The sequence below is a fragment of the Hippoglossus stenolepis genome, chromosome 8 (genome assembly GCF_022539355.2).
Source record: "Hippoglossus stenolepis isolate QCI-W04-F060 chromosome 8, HSTE1.2, whole genome shotgun sequence".
Classification (NCBI taxonomy): Eukaryota; Metazoa; Chordata; class Actinopteri; order Pleuronectiformes; family Pleuronectidae; genus Hippoglossus; species Hippoglossus stenolepis.
Window position 1 is genome coordinate 26,015,617 of NC_061490.1, and position 14,714 is coordinate 26,030,330.

General features: G+C 43.2%; 1 protein-coding gene and 1 long non-coding RNA gene across 2 annotated transcripts; one reads left to right on the forward strand and one right to left on the reverse strand.

Moving 5' to 3' along the window:
- Window positions 1–2,612: 2,612 nt before the first annotated feature.
- rhbg (Rh family B glycoprotein) lies at window positions 2,613–12,380 on the reverse strand. The gene is made up of 10 exons (XM_035164687.2): window positions 11,984–12,380; window positions 7,955–8,141; window positions 7,146–7,296; window positions 6,870–7,017; window positions 6,068–6,234; window positions 5,178–5,315; window positions 4,881–5,014; window positions 4,463–4,584; window positions 4,271–4,344; window positions 2,613–3,364 (listed from the first exon to the last, which is right to left on the reverse strand). Exons 1-10 carry the CDS (start codon window positions 12,162–12,164, stop codon window positions 3,287–3,289), a joined length of 1,380 nt encoding a protein of 459 aa, XP_035020578.1. The 5' UTR covers window positions 12,165–12,380; the 3' UTR covers window positions 2,613–3,286.
- Window positions 10,285–13,760, forward strand: LOC124852292. Its single transcript, XR_007032903.1, has 3 exons — window positions 10,285–10,406; window positions 13,111–13,240; window positions 13,610–13,760. It is a non-coding gene; the product is annotated as an uncharacterized LOC124852292 (long non-coding RNA).
- The last annotated feature ends 954 nt before the right edge of the window (window positions 13,761–14,714 follow it).

Below are 14,714 nucleotides of genomic sequence, written 5' to 3' on the forward strand. Positions count from 1 at the left end.
TTGCTTTGGTGCATCACAATTACGTTTCTTCCACATCCAGAGAGGACGCTTCTGCTAAACTGAGCGTTTACCTCATCTGGCGTCCCGTCAGCGAGTCAGGCGGCTTCAGCCTCGCCACATTACGGCCTCGGCCGGGCTGCGAGCGGGCGGCGAGCGGGCTGAGGGCTCCCAGGGGGCCCGGGGGATCCTGGGGGAGCCTATTAACCCATTATGTTCAACTCCAGAGCTGCGTTAAAGGACAACAATCACATGCTGGAGGCTGAGCTGCAGGGGGGTGGGGGGGTGCAGCTGCTCGGAATAGCCCTGTGTAGCCTGAGGCGCTGATCAGCACCATTCCCATGCCGTGCCTTGCTCAAGAGCCACATGTAGAGAGGAGAAGTGATTAGGTCAAGAGTGTCCTGTTATTACATCGGCCTGCATTTGTTTGTCTCTTTGTTGAAGACGTCAAAATAACAAATGAAGTAATTTACTGTAGATTACTGCTTAAAAAGTGACTTATTCTTTTAATGTGAATGTGAAAACATGGAAACTGTGTAAATGTCTCTGTATTTCACGATGTTAGTTTTTATTTCACGTGTCAGCTGTCGCATCTTTGACCATTTTCTTTGTTTGACGTGGAGCTGAAGGTTAAAATTCAAAATAAAAGTAGGTGTTTCCTGCGTCCGCGGCTCCGCAGCAGGTGAGAGGAGTCATCACACTTTGAATTCACATGAATTATAGAAATGAGTGTTTTTATTTATTTCTGTTAAATAAACTTATTCAAATTCCTTGATCCCAAATAATCGTTTAGGTCAAAATCAGATTTGTTCCACATGATTAAAATACATGTTATTATTTCACGTCGCTGCAGAATAGATATTAATATTAACAACAGAAATTAAAACAATCAACATGAAGATTTCCTCCTGGTAAAATGTATTTTGTTTACTCTTCACACTTTGCAGGTATGAAGCCAAACAAGCACATCAGCAGAAGACGTGTTAGACAATAGAATCATTAACATAATCATGATTATTTTTCTCTGCATTTTAATTAGCCCGATGAAGCTCAATTAAGCTCTTCAGTGTGAGGCCTATTGAGGAAACAGCTGTCCACCTGTCTCCTGGTTCCTGGGAAAAGGCTGCGGCGCTTGTTCACGCCGAGGTTCCGTCATCAATTTGGGTGGGGGTAGAAGGAGACGAGGCCCCTGCGGCCTGCAGAGGGGCCCTCCATATGAGGGGCGATTAACGCCAAAGACAAGAAGGACATGTTAATAACCTGCTTATAAATAACATAAAACAGGCAGAAAGAGTCTCTCCGAGGAAACTGCTGAATGAATTCATCTGTTAGAACAAACTGCAGTGATTTAAAAATACAGTTACAGGCAGGAGGTTCATAATAATATTAATATCCAATAGTTAAGTTAAATTAATAAAGTTACAGCACCTAAATGACATGAGTCCTCTTTGTCGTTTCCTGGCGTCTGTGTCTCAGTGGTAACAAAGTACATTTACTTCATTACTGTACTTAAGTACATTTTCATGTATCTGTACTTTCTACTACTACTAGCGTTGTATTACATGTTCACATTCTTTTTTTATATTTTTAAAAGTAATCGACTCCGCCTCCTTCAACGCGAGCCAATCGTGGCCTGCAGCAGCAGAGACGCCGCCCGTTGCATTATGGGATAAACTACACACTTTTACTTTTAATACTTACAGTATATTTAAAAACAAGTACTTTTACTCAGTAGAAAAGTTAACGTGGTACTTTGACTTTTATTTGATAACGTTTTTTTTGTCTATTTGTAACTTTTACATGGAAGTTTTTCTTTACCACATCCGCACGTGACACAGAAAGACACAACTGTGACAACACACTGCACCGCACCTGAACTACTCTGATCTGCTGGTTGTTGGTTCAGTGCCCTCAAAACATTTAATTATTCATGAATGAATCTGCAGCCTGACCTGGAGAGAGACAGTTCCTGAGTTAAAGAGAGTTCACTCAAACGTCCACTGTGTAGTGTTGTCCAAATGCTTCCCACAGTGCAACGTGGAAAGTAGCGTCACTAGCTGAGCGATATTAACCATCATGCATTGCGCTTGTGGCCGAGCGAGCGAGGAGAGAGGGCGGCTTTGATACTAAGTGTAAAATAAACTTTTAACATTTATAAAGGGATTTTCTGCCGGCCGACATTATTGTTGTTGTACGACGTTGACCTGCGACAATGACGTAATAAAGTCCTCGACATAGAAGTCTCGTCTTCGCTCAAAATGAAAAGTTTGAGATTTGTCTCCTTGTACTTTGTGACTCCTCCTCCTCCTCCTCCTCAGTGGCATTAATCACCCCTCATACCCAGTGACTCTGGTCATCCATCATCACTACACAAACATTTCAAAAAATATAGGTAGTAAGAAGGAATGAAGATTCCTGGTCTTCATCACAACAAACCTCGGTCTCATTAACTTCTCTTCCACATTTTATTGAACAAACGAATCCACAGACGTCTGATGGAAAAATCACAACTGGATCCATTACTTCCTGAAAAGGGAAGTCAGTTATTCTGGACGTCAGTTATTCTTATTCCTCTTTTCATTCCTCCTCATTAAAATGCAATATACAATATACAGTTAAATATTGACTGTTTATTTATTTATTGAATTCATTTCGTGAAATCCAACGTTGTGTTTTCAAACATTTCAATTCAAGGGGAACACAGTGAATACAGAGATGATCGAATCAATTTAGGCAAAAAAAATAATTGATTGAATTTCATAAAGTTTTCGACAAACAAACGAGGTTAAGATACAAAGTACTACAACTACACAACTACTCATATACAAGTACAGCTAAAAACACAGAATCCCAAAGCAAAACTACGAGGAGAGGATACACGTTTCAAATACACAGTTTATCTACTTCAAATAAAGAAAATAGTGGAGACAGAAATTGGTTTTGTATGAACATGAAAGCCAGGTTGAACTTCTCTCCGTCTTTGGTGTGAACTGGCTGTGGAGTGAGACGCTGGTTTCACTGGCCTGTGGGGAAGTAACGCAGCTCGAGATCGACCTCTGGTGGTCGAAGCTGCCCACGACATTTTTATAAGCACTACGGTGGGGGGGGGGCACATTTTTATTTTTTGTATTTTTTATCAACAGCCTATAGGATGTAATACTCAAGTGTTAGGATAATAAGACCTCAGGTGTGTGTGTGTTTCTGTGTGTGTGTGTGTGTGTGTGTGGTTGTGTGTGTGTGTGTGTGTGTGTCTGTGTGGTTGTGTGTCTGTGTGTGTGTGGTTGTGTGTCTAGATGTTGAGCTTCTCTGTCTCCTCTATATTCACCACCGTCAGCTGCTCGTCGTGACTCGGCTCTTCTCCAGGAACCTGAGACACAAACAGGAGAAGACTTGAATCTCTCAACACATCGACTCAGGGATTTCACTTCATTTATTACAACAGAATTAATAAATTCAAAATCAAATGAAACAAATAGATGAAGTTTCTCAGTGTGCGTAGAGGAAATGCATAAGATTAATATAATATATGAATGATATGATGTCCGTGTTCACTGGGAGAATCTAAAGAGGTGAGCCCTGTCATGAACAGGTGTGACGTCACCCTGTGATTCCACCCGCTCCATCAACCTGTGTGGTGGACAGAGTGGGCGCCCCCTGGTGGCGGCACCGCGCCACTTCAGTTATTTGACCCTCTTTTACTTCCACTTGTATGATGAAGAAAAAGTCTCCACGAAGCAGAGTCTTCATTTCCTAAGGGCCGTTAACTCCTAATAACTTCTTCAGATAATTATTAGGATAATATAAATTTTTCCATTAGAAAGAACTCCTTCATTTCAGGGAAATAATTACTGAGGGGATTTTGTTAGTTTCTCAATAAATCAGATAATATTGTCAACCCGCTTGAAAAGAATCATGTTTTAAGCAATAAAATATGTAATAAATGAGGCTGTGAAAGAAATAAGAAGAAACCTCAGAACATTAACAGGAATAAAACTCAAGAGACATTTTCGACTTGGAGAAGAAATGATTTGAGAAAACAAACTTTAAAAGATTTGTATTGTGATTAAAATCACAAAGCGAAGTAAAATAATCACATTTGAGATGTTTCCTTTCTAATAGTGTGAAACAAATCAAACAGACCAAAATCTCTAAAATGACGAGTGCATGAAAACTTGATAAAACTTCCAATTAACAACTTCCTTCATGATCTATGTGAGAGGCTCTTTTCCAGCCTGGAAAACAAAGTGTCACCGTCTCCTGTGGTTGAACTCACCTCCCAATAGATGCTGTCCTCAAAGCAGATGGAGTCGGGGGGGGCGCCGAACACAGGGAGCTTCAAAATGAAACCTGGAGGCCGGAGAAGAGAAGTCGTCGTTTAAAAACGTGCAGAAACAAACCAGAGGTGAAGAGTTCGACTGAGTAACTTCAGTAAAATAGACATGTGATGCGTCCGATCAACACCTACCGACAATGAGCCCCCCCAGCAGGGAGATGCCCAGAGTGACAGCGAGCGCGATGGCCTGACGAACGCCCTGAGCAGACGCGTTAATTTCTCCTGAGGCCACATCGGGGAAGACGTCCGCCATGCTGAGAGACAAACACACACACACACACAGGTAAATATCACCTATGATCCCTGTTTGCACTCTAACAGTCTGAACCCAAGGAGACAAGGTCAAGCATCACGGAGAGAGGCCTGGGAGCCCGGTGCATTCTGGGTATTGGAGTATTTGTTCCCTTTTGGGGAAAAGGGAAAACCTCAGTCTCTTCTTTTAGTGACTCTGAGTCAACCAAGCAAAGTTGTCTCAGAACAAATGAATGAATGTCCTTCATGCACAGACACTGTGAACAACCTATGGATTTAAACAATATGAATCGTTTACCCTGCTCCATAAATGTCCATGGTCGCCACAGCAGCGGTGACGGCTCCCACGATGGCGCCCAGGATGCCGGGCATGCCGTGCAGGTTGTTCACGCCGCAGGTGTCTTGGATCTTGAGTTTCTCCTCCAGGACGGGCTGAGGAGCAAAACAAGAGTCAGGCTGCGTCGATTCTCTGAAATAAAACTGGAGCAAATCTGCATCACTCCGTCATTGTTTTAATGTTGACACTAGAGTCTGATTGGATTAGACCGTGAACGACCCGTCACCACATCACGATCGAACTGTGACTGGTCCTTACTGAGAGGTACTTGAAGCCCAGCACGGAGATGATACCGGCCAGGAGACCCACGATCATGGAGCCGAAAGGCATCAGCATCATTTCACCGGCTGTTCCTGCTGCAACTCCCCCAGCCAGGGCGGCATTTTGAATGTGGACCTGAAGAGAACAAGACAACATGAGATTTGCAGAAGGAAGATGAAGATGAAGATGAAGATGAAGATGAAGATGATCAGAGATTCAGGAACAACTTCTGAGATCTGTGTCCAGGAGAAGTTTAACTGAGAAGATCCTGAACCAGGAGCCTCAGGATCCCGGACACACACACACAGACACACACAGACACACACACACACACACACACACACACACACACACATACACACAAAGGTGCTCAACAGACGAATGAATGACACGTGCTGCAGCAAACAGGTCGAACACTTCAGAGATGAACTGAACCAATCAGCTGATTGTCTTAACTCTCAACCCCCTCTCTGACAAGTCACGGCACTCTTCATGATTCTCAGGTTTGATAACCATCACTGCAGGAATGTACCATCTTGATTTCAGGGTGATTTACTGTTGACAGTCGTCATGTGACTGAACCGTCAGGAGACACGAGTTATGACCCTGATAAGCTGAAATCCACCCTGACGCCAGAAGGTCGAGAAAAACCTGTCCTCCTCTTTGCCTCTGGCTGCTCCTGGAGACAATGAGGACTTTACTTGACTTTATTCTGCAAAAGCACAAGATCTTCCTCATCTCACTTCCTAAGCCTGACCCCTCATCCTCTTCTTCTGTGGCTTCTCATCTTTATTTGACCTGTTTTTGTTTCAACCTTCACTGTGAATTGTTAATTAAGATCTGCCACTTTGCGGCTTGGTTAAGGAAACCCCAGTTTGAGGCCTCACCATGTCCAGCTTGCCGTCGTGCGCCGTGAGGGCCGACATGGCGTAGGAGGACAGAGTGCAGGCTGCCAGGGAGTAGTAGGTGTTCATGGCCGTGCGGTGCTGGTCGTCTCCGTGAGCCGTGACGGCCGAGTTGAAGCTGGGCCAGAACATCCACAGGTACAGGGTTCCTGCACGCAGGCACACAACAGGAGCATTTGTTTGATTCATCAGTGCAAAGGGGTTCAATTTAGTGATTGCTCCTAAAACAACCAAAATTAAGAATGAATTAAAAAAATAAATACATTTAAAAAGAATATGCCATTAATGCACCGAAGATTCTATAAAAAATAAATGTGGGTCAATCTTTCATATCTTTATTTACTTTTGTTTTTATCCACCTTCACGTTAATTCCCTTCTTTATTTACTTTCCTCTCATTTTACATATTTTATTTATCTTTTTTGTCGAACTACACAAATTAAAAAAACACAACAGGCAAATCGTTGACTCCATGAGTTTGAATTCACCCAATGTTTTATACTATTTATTATTGTTTGTTTTTATATTTATTTATGAGACTGTAACGTGTCTGCTTCTTTGTTACTATCTGTAAACCTGGGACGCTCAATTCAATTCTAAAATTAATGACATAATTGATTTATTGAGTTGTTTATTTCTTCCTTTACTTTTAGTTTAGTCGGTTTCAGTGCTTGTCACAGTGCTGGACCCACTGGACTGATTTTAATGTGTGCACTCACAGAGCTCATGTAGACAGTGCGTGTCACAACCACTAGATGGCAGACTACAGTTAGCGTGTTGCTTACCGATCATGGCGAACAGGTCGGAGTGGTAGACTGAGCTGTTCCGGCTTTTGCTCTTGTCCAGGTTGGGCCGGTAGAGGACCCGGGTCACCATCAGGCCGAAGTACGCTCCGAACGTGTGGATGGTCATGGAGCCTCCGGCATCTTTGGCCTGAAACAAAGAGGGTTCACTTGGTTTCATGTTGCTCTGGTTGAAGATGGAAGTTCTCCTACAGAGGAATTCTTTGCATCAGGTCAAACAGTGAGAAGAAGAAGATTCTCTTGTGTTCTGTAACTCACCCCGATAGCCGACAGCACGATGAACTCGTTGACAGCGAACAGCGTGACCTCGAACATGGCCATGACCAGCAGCTGCACCGGGCTGGTTTTACCCAACACGGCTCCGAATGAGATGAGCACAGCGCCGGTGCAGAAATCAGCATTGATCATGCTGAGAGAGACGAGTTTCAATTAAACGACATCGGCACAGTAACAGAATCATTTAGAACACAGAACATGTTCCGTCAGAGGTTGAGTTCCTTTAACTCATTGTTTCTCTGGTTGTATGATTTCTTAGTCAGTGGCTCTTCCTCTTGGATTATCCAGGTTTTTTAATTTAAATTTTTTAATATATCGCTGTTTTAAAAGGTACATTTTTAAAAATTAATTTTGTGTTTGCATCAATTAAAGTGATGCTGCACTTTAATATGTTTTACTGTAAACTAAACCAAACGACAGTTCTTTGACTCTTTGCCTCTAGAAAGTAACTGAGTCATGTAATAACTTGAATTGTCATGTGATCTTACATAAGAACACAAAGGTTCCTCATTTCTAGTTTTCGAAGAAGAACAACAAAGGTTCAGACTCCTGAAACCGTCCTCCTGATTTTTATCTCGATCAGTTAAATCATGTTGTGCTGTGACAAGTGAAAGGAGAGAAAGTAATTAAATGGGTGTGGCCTCCCCATCCGGCCTCAGGGCGAATGCAGTCCTGCTGAAACAGCAGTGCTTTACATGTCTGCATATTGAGTGTGTTGATTGTGCGTCTGTTGGTGTGTTTGTTCAACATTCAAGAAGACTTTCTTCTTCACGTGCACAGTTCGCAGGTACCTCTCCACTCCGATGTGGATCTTGCCTCCGTGCATGCCGTGGAAGAAGCCCTGCATGAGCGTCGCCCACTGCAGGGCGAAGGCCGCGATCAGGAAGTTGAAGCCCACGCTGCTGAAGCCATATCTCTGCAAGAAGGTCATGAGGAAGCCGAAGCCGATGAAGATCATCACGTGCACATCCTGGAAACCTGCACAATGGAGAACATGAAAGAAGCAAACATGAGCAAACATAACAGAACAAATGGATTTACAATAAACTACAATATCACTCAGTAGATCTCCTACATCCACCAAAGCCCTGCCCTGTTCCGAAGGCCCCTTCAAAAGCATGCGTCCGTCCCTGAAAAGTCTACGTTCCGATGTGTGGAGCTTTCTTGGGGCCGACCTATCTCATGATTCATTGCACTTCAGAGACAAACAGTTTTTTAAAGACGTCCGATACTACTGCAGACCAGACTATCTCATGTCTGATCGGTCTTCGTAGTCCACGTGGCCCACGAAGTCCGCCTCCTTTGAAAAGGCGTAGTCGACGTGGTCCACGAATGGCGCCTGACTTGGGACACGTCTCAGTTTTTGTTCCTTCAGACTAAAACACGACCCCAGAGTTTTCAAACTAAAACGAGACCAGCAGCGTTTATTAAATTTTAGGTTCTCCGTAAACTCCAGAGTCGTGTGGATGGCAGGTGTACTTGTGGCAGAAGTGTTTTAAATCTAAAACCTACTGGGGGGGGGTGTCACCTCAGATCAACCGCCGACCACTGCCAGCAACTGGGAAACTTGAGGTCTTTGTCATTGACCAGCAGCCTCCCTCTGGGAATCAGCACAGTTACATAAGCTCTGGTTAACAGGGAACTCGGGTCACGCTGCAACTCCACGGCTCAACATTGTGATTGTGAGGAAATGAAAACTTCATCCACACTGAGGCTGATTCTCAGAACCGATCACACGACTCAGCTTTTTGTTTTGTTTCGTTCTCGAACCTCCTCACACGACATCGCCCTGTGCAGCGGCTGCTGTCGCCATGGAGACTGTGAACTGGCACGGTCCGAGCAGGAGGAGCTGCCAGCGTCCCCGTTGGCCGTGTGGCCCAGATACCAGCAGTGACGTCCAGGAGGACACCGGACGCACAAAGGAGGTCGTCTCATTGGACCTCGCCTCAGGTTTTATGGTGATGTTTGAAAAAGAAGTTCTTTTAAACACGAGAGAATAAAACTGTGAAATCTAAACTGAACTGAAATCAGTATTAATCGCTTTTTTAGTTGGGTCTCTTCAATTTGTGTGGTTCGGGGAAAACTGAGATTAAATGTAACACCTGGTTTACCAATATTTTATATATATAATATCTGTGATGGTAACATTCAAAATGATCATCTTGCTCTAAGTTATACTTATTTTTTTACCATCGTCTACAATTATACAAATACAGGTTTTAATCAATCAAAAACAGCTGTATCATTTAAATTTAAGGAATTTAAACACCTTTAAAACATGAATGTGATAATACCCACTAATCACATCTTTAACTACATGGACTTTAAAGAAAGAGTTTTTCTGCCCTGAGGATAAGAAACTGACTCACAGCCACAGGTCAGAAACCTCTTTCATCACCAGATTGCTTTGTTCACCTTCGGCAGATCAGTTGTGTTACCACACTTATCTCAGTTGTGTTACCACACTTATCTCACACCAGCATGTCTACAGACAATGCCTTGACTTCATGACCTGCAGCAAACAGTGTGTTTAGATTAAGATGCACATGATGTCTGTCCCTGTCCTATAGACTATCTGAAGCCATTAACTCTAATGGACCTTGCTCTTATTTTTTTCTTGAGGTTTAAAGTTGCTCTGAAACTTGAGGCCTGAAAGTTAATGAGGTGAAACCACAACATGTGAATGTCTGGGAAGAGAGCTGCTCCACCGAGGAGGCATGTTTTCATTCTGTTCGTTAGCAGGATTATACAAAACCTACAGAACCGAGGCTCCATGGAAAGATGGGACATCGGCCAAGAAAGAACAGATGGGATATGTTGTCCCTCCGACGAGTTTTGGGTCCCCCCCCCGGTGTCTCGGCCCATGCCCACGGAAAGGAAGGGGACCCTGAGCCCGAACACCCAACGGAGAAAACTGATTTCAGCCGCTTGTATTCTTGTTCTTTCGATCACGACCCGGAGCTCCTGACCATAAGTGAGGAATGTCGCTCGGCTGGTAAATCTGCCTGGCAGCGCTGCTCCGTCTTCACCAGTGACGCGGCACAGCGCCCGCATCACTGGTGAAGACGCACCTGCCTGCTCGTCATCTTCACCTCAGTCCTGAACAAGATCCAGAGATACTAACTAACCAACCCGGAGAGATGGATCTCTTACTGCAGAGAACCCTGGCCTCGGACCAGCAGGTGCTAGCTCTCATCCCGAACACTTCGGACTCAGCCGCAAACCGACTGAATCTTTAACATTGTGAGATAGGTGGTGTTTTGTTTTGACATTTTTCTCTGATTTCCTGAGAAATTCATTCATTCATACGATCCGGTTTGCTCAGAGGACCGATGTCTTTTTTTAATTGGACGCAGCTTGATTGAGTTTAAGCCCTGGTGAAGGTGTGAGCTCTACTGAGACATTCCAGTTGTGAGGTCACAGGTCAAATCCCGTTCAGAATCCCAAACAACCCAGAGGCCGATTGGACGCTTTGACTCTTACTTAGTCTCAATTATCACGTTATGTTGTCAGTCAGTTTGTTTGTTGACGTGTTTGGAAGCAGGAGGGGACACGAGCTCAGACACAACTACTCAAGAGGCTGATTGGGAGCTTTCACTCTTTTTTGAGTTTTTTAATCACTTTCTTTAAAATTGTGAGTTATAGCATTTTTTTATATTTTTTAAAGTTTTCATGTCTTGAGACCTGAAAGGTGCATTAAACCAAACACTGGAATATTCAACATGCGCGACGCATTTAAATCCGACACCTGGTTTTAGTCTGAGGAACAACAGGAACGTCCAAGAGACACACAGATAAAGATCTGACAGGCCACGCCCACCAACTGTCAGTCATGTTAATTAAGGTAGCTGTTCCTTAAGGTGGAGCTGTGAGGAGATTAGTGAATTACAGAGCAAAAAGTAAAGTCGTGCAATTTCAATTAAATGTCTATTTACGCCTGCAAATGGAAACGGAAGAGAGCGACGGACAGATGTGATTTGTTCCAGCAGTTTTCGCTTCTGTCGGTTGAGGACGAACAAACCTGTGGTGCAGAGCGAAGTTAGGAAACCTTGTGTTCATCATACCTGGTTTATCTGCAAATTAAACTGGATATTCTCTATTACTGTTCACGTGTGTGGTTTTATATATAAGTTTTAATGATTTACTTTACAGACGTTTGTGGAACTAGTAGGTAGATATGATATAAGGTCAATAACATGCAAAGTAAACACACCTCTATTATATATTAATTGATGGATTAGTTATGATTATTTCATTATGAATAACAGCCTCAGGTTTTCTGTCAGTGGAGAGAAAATGTGCTACAGCAGACGGTCCTGTGTAACCCTCTGCAGAGCTAATAATTAAAACTCTGAGGCAACTCCGGTCTGGGAAACTCATTATTTCAAATCTCATGATAAATTTCCACGACATGAACAATCAGTGGACGAGCTTGTGTGGGACGGCAGCGAACCGGAAGACGTCTGTAACAAACGTCCCCTCACAAAGAATAGAAGCCGTCCAATTAGAGAGAAGCTGCAGCTCATCAAACGGCGTTTCCACTGAATGCATCATCTCTCAGTGATGTTGGTGGAAACACTTTGACAAAGACACACATGTTTCTACAAAGTTAACGGAGAAACATGGTGTAATTACAGTAACAACCAGACAGACCGACAGAACATTAAAAGAGTTTGTTGCTCCCTGATTTAATAAACTGCCGTATTCTGCTTCCTACAGTTAAAATGTTTTAGTCAGATTCAGACACAAACTTCAGTCAAAGCATTTCAGCCCCTGTCGCTGTGACCTCTGACCCTGAGTCCCCACACATCCACACTCACTTGCGTAGCGGTAGTAGAAGTCATTCTCGTAGTCAGAATGCTTCGTCTGGTTGTGCCACTCTGCTGCGTCCGTCTCGTAGTTGTACTGCACCAGCGTCCCAAAGAGGATGATGAGGATGATCTCCAGGATGAAGCAGGTGATCGGCAGCTTCAGCCGCATGTTGGTCGCTGCGTCCGTCATGCTGTCTTCAGCCGCGAGGTGAGGGGGGAGGCTTGAATAGGCTGAGGATGAAAATGGATTAAAGATCCAGCACAGAAAGTTGGACACACTCTGGGACGTCCTGAGCGCAGAGACAGGAGGCTGGTGTGTGTCTGTGTGTGTGGAGGGGGGGGTTAGAAGAGGAGGCTCACAGTTAGACACTGAACTGTCTTACACGTGTGTTTTTGTTCCTCTGGGCCACACCTACCAGACCGGCAGAGTCCCTCTGAGCTCCACCCCTCTGCTGCTGTGCGTTCTGAATTCTTCAGCACTGGAGCTCAACTTGTTTGAATTGTTTAAATGTCTTTTCTTTGCTCTTCTGTTGTGTGTGTTTGTGTCTCATGTGGTAAATGGTCTGTGATTATAAAGCTCTTGATGATCTGTTCAGTGTTTGACATTCATCCATTCACACACAGCCTCTATGTGCAGCACTGATTATTCATTTATTATTTATTTTTTCAGATCCATTTTTACCAGGTTTTGCTTCTGTTTGCTTTGGCACTTTCATGGTTCAGCCTCTTGCCCAAAGTTACTTCAGCATGTGGACCGAAGGAGCCAGGGATCGCACCACCGACTCTCTGGCTGGTGGACGACCCGCTCTACAACCTGAGCCACACCCACTGTTAAACAAACTCTGTTTTTTTTTTGTGGCAACAATATCAACAGTGACTAACTGACACTGAGACATTAGAGGCCTGATGGGTTCAGTGCAGGCGGCAGGTCCAGGGTCAGGCTATCGGACACTTCCTCCCCTCCTCCTGGAACATATTGTATCTTTCATTAAAATAGTTTCAAATAGGTATTGGTTAAACTGTATGTTAATTATGAAAGCAGCAGTTAATGTTGCTGCTCAGTATTTCAAACAGAGAAGTGTTGTATTGTTTTGGCATGGTGTTTAACTACGTTGTGTGTTAACCTTTTGTTTTAGAACAAAGAGGAGTTAAGAAGGATCACATCAATTCCTCTCCACAAACCATTTGGTCAACGTTGGACACTGGCTTTCAGACAAAGGACAGGGTGGCACGAAGAAAAGTTCTATGCTGGACTCACTCAGGCAGGTAATGTCTCAAATTCATGTGCTGATGATCTTATGTTGGGCTTGTGTACATGGACGTATGGATAACTGGTGACACTTGGTTCATTTGGTCAAAGTTAAATATTTGTATTAGCTTCCGCACCATTGTTCCGTCTCTACCTTCTATGTCAAGACCCTTGAGATCATGTTTATTATGATTTGATGCTATACAAATAAAATCTAATCGAATTTAATTAAAATGTAAGACCACATTTGAAAAAATATTAAAGGGATGTACTGCATTAAATCATAAACTGCTCACTTTCTACACTTGTAGCTCGCTTCACCACTGCTCGCTCTCTATCCATCGTGAATGAATATGCACTTATATGATGTTCTGTCTCTCGAACAGAAACATATCAAAGGGAGAAGAGACGTCATCATCCGCTGCTTAATGGAGCAACATGGAGAATCTGGAGAGGAACTGGAGAGGAACTGGGGAGGAACTGGAGAGGAACTGGGGAGGAACTGGGGAGGACCTGGAGAGGAACTGGAGAGGAACTGGAGAGGAACGACCAGGTCCATCTGTGATGATTATTCTGACCATAATAAAAACCTAAGACTTACTCTTATCTCCGGACAAATACTTTATAGGCAAACCACTCATATCCCTTTGTGTGGTTTAAATTTTGTCTTTTTATCAATTTGCATTCTTCAATAAGATATTTACTACAATTGACATTTAAGATACAGTACCAATCAAAAAGTTGGCCAAACAACTTTTTGTATTGGTATAGTCAATAGTTAAAAACAGTCCATAGTCCATAGTCTTCTAAGTTCTGACATCATTTCAGCAAGGAAGCCAAAGAGGACGTTTCTCATCATGACTTTAAGATCTGAAGGAAATGCAGCACAGGAAGGCCACAACCCCCCCGACCACGTCGGTCATCACAAGGGAAAACAGGTTCTGGATGACTGTTGCAAATATTTACCTTTTGCTCAAAGGCCTAAGAACCTGTTGGGAATTAACTTACTGCATTTCTATTCTGTATTTCTTACAAAGCTATTGCACTTTACAGTGATACTTCATTGAAAATGTAATCTTTAGTCAGACTGAGTGATTTTCTGAAAGCTCTTGAAATTGTTAAAAAGTTTTGGCCACACTTTTGAGCATGAGGCCACTTTGTGTTGCTAAAAGATTGTATTCTGTATTATGGCAGTGGTTACAAAATATGCAAGCATTGCAGGCTAGCTGAAATATACATACTTAAAGGCCTTAAAGGGTTAGTTTGGATTATTTTATGTGTGATTGTATGAGGTCCTTATCGATAGTCAGTGTATTCGCTACATGGAGAAACAGCATGAAAGCGAAGCAATGATGTGCCATGGACGGGGTAAGCAAAAAAGGTATTTTAGCAAGTTCAAAGACCAACTAAACGCCTTCGGAGAAATCACATGTTTTTGTTTGTGTTATTGTGACTTTGGGAATCTGAACTGTCCCTAAAACACTGAAGTCA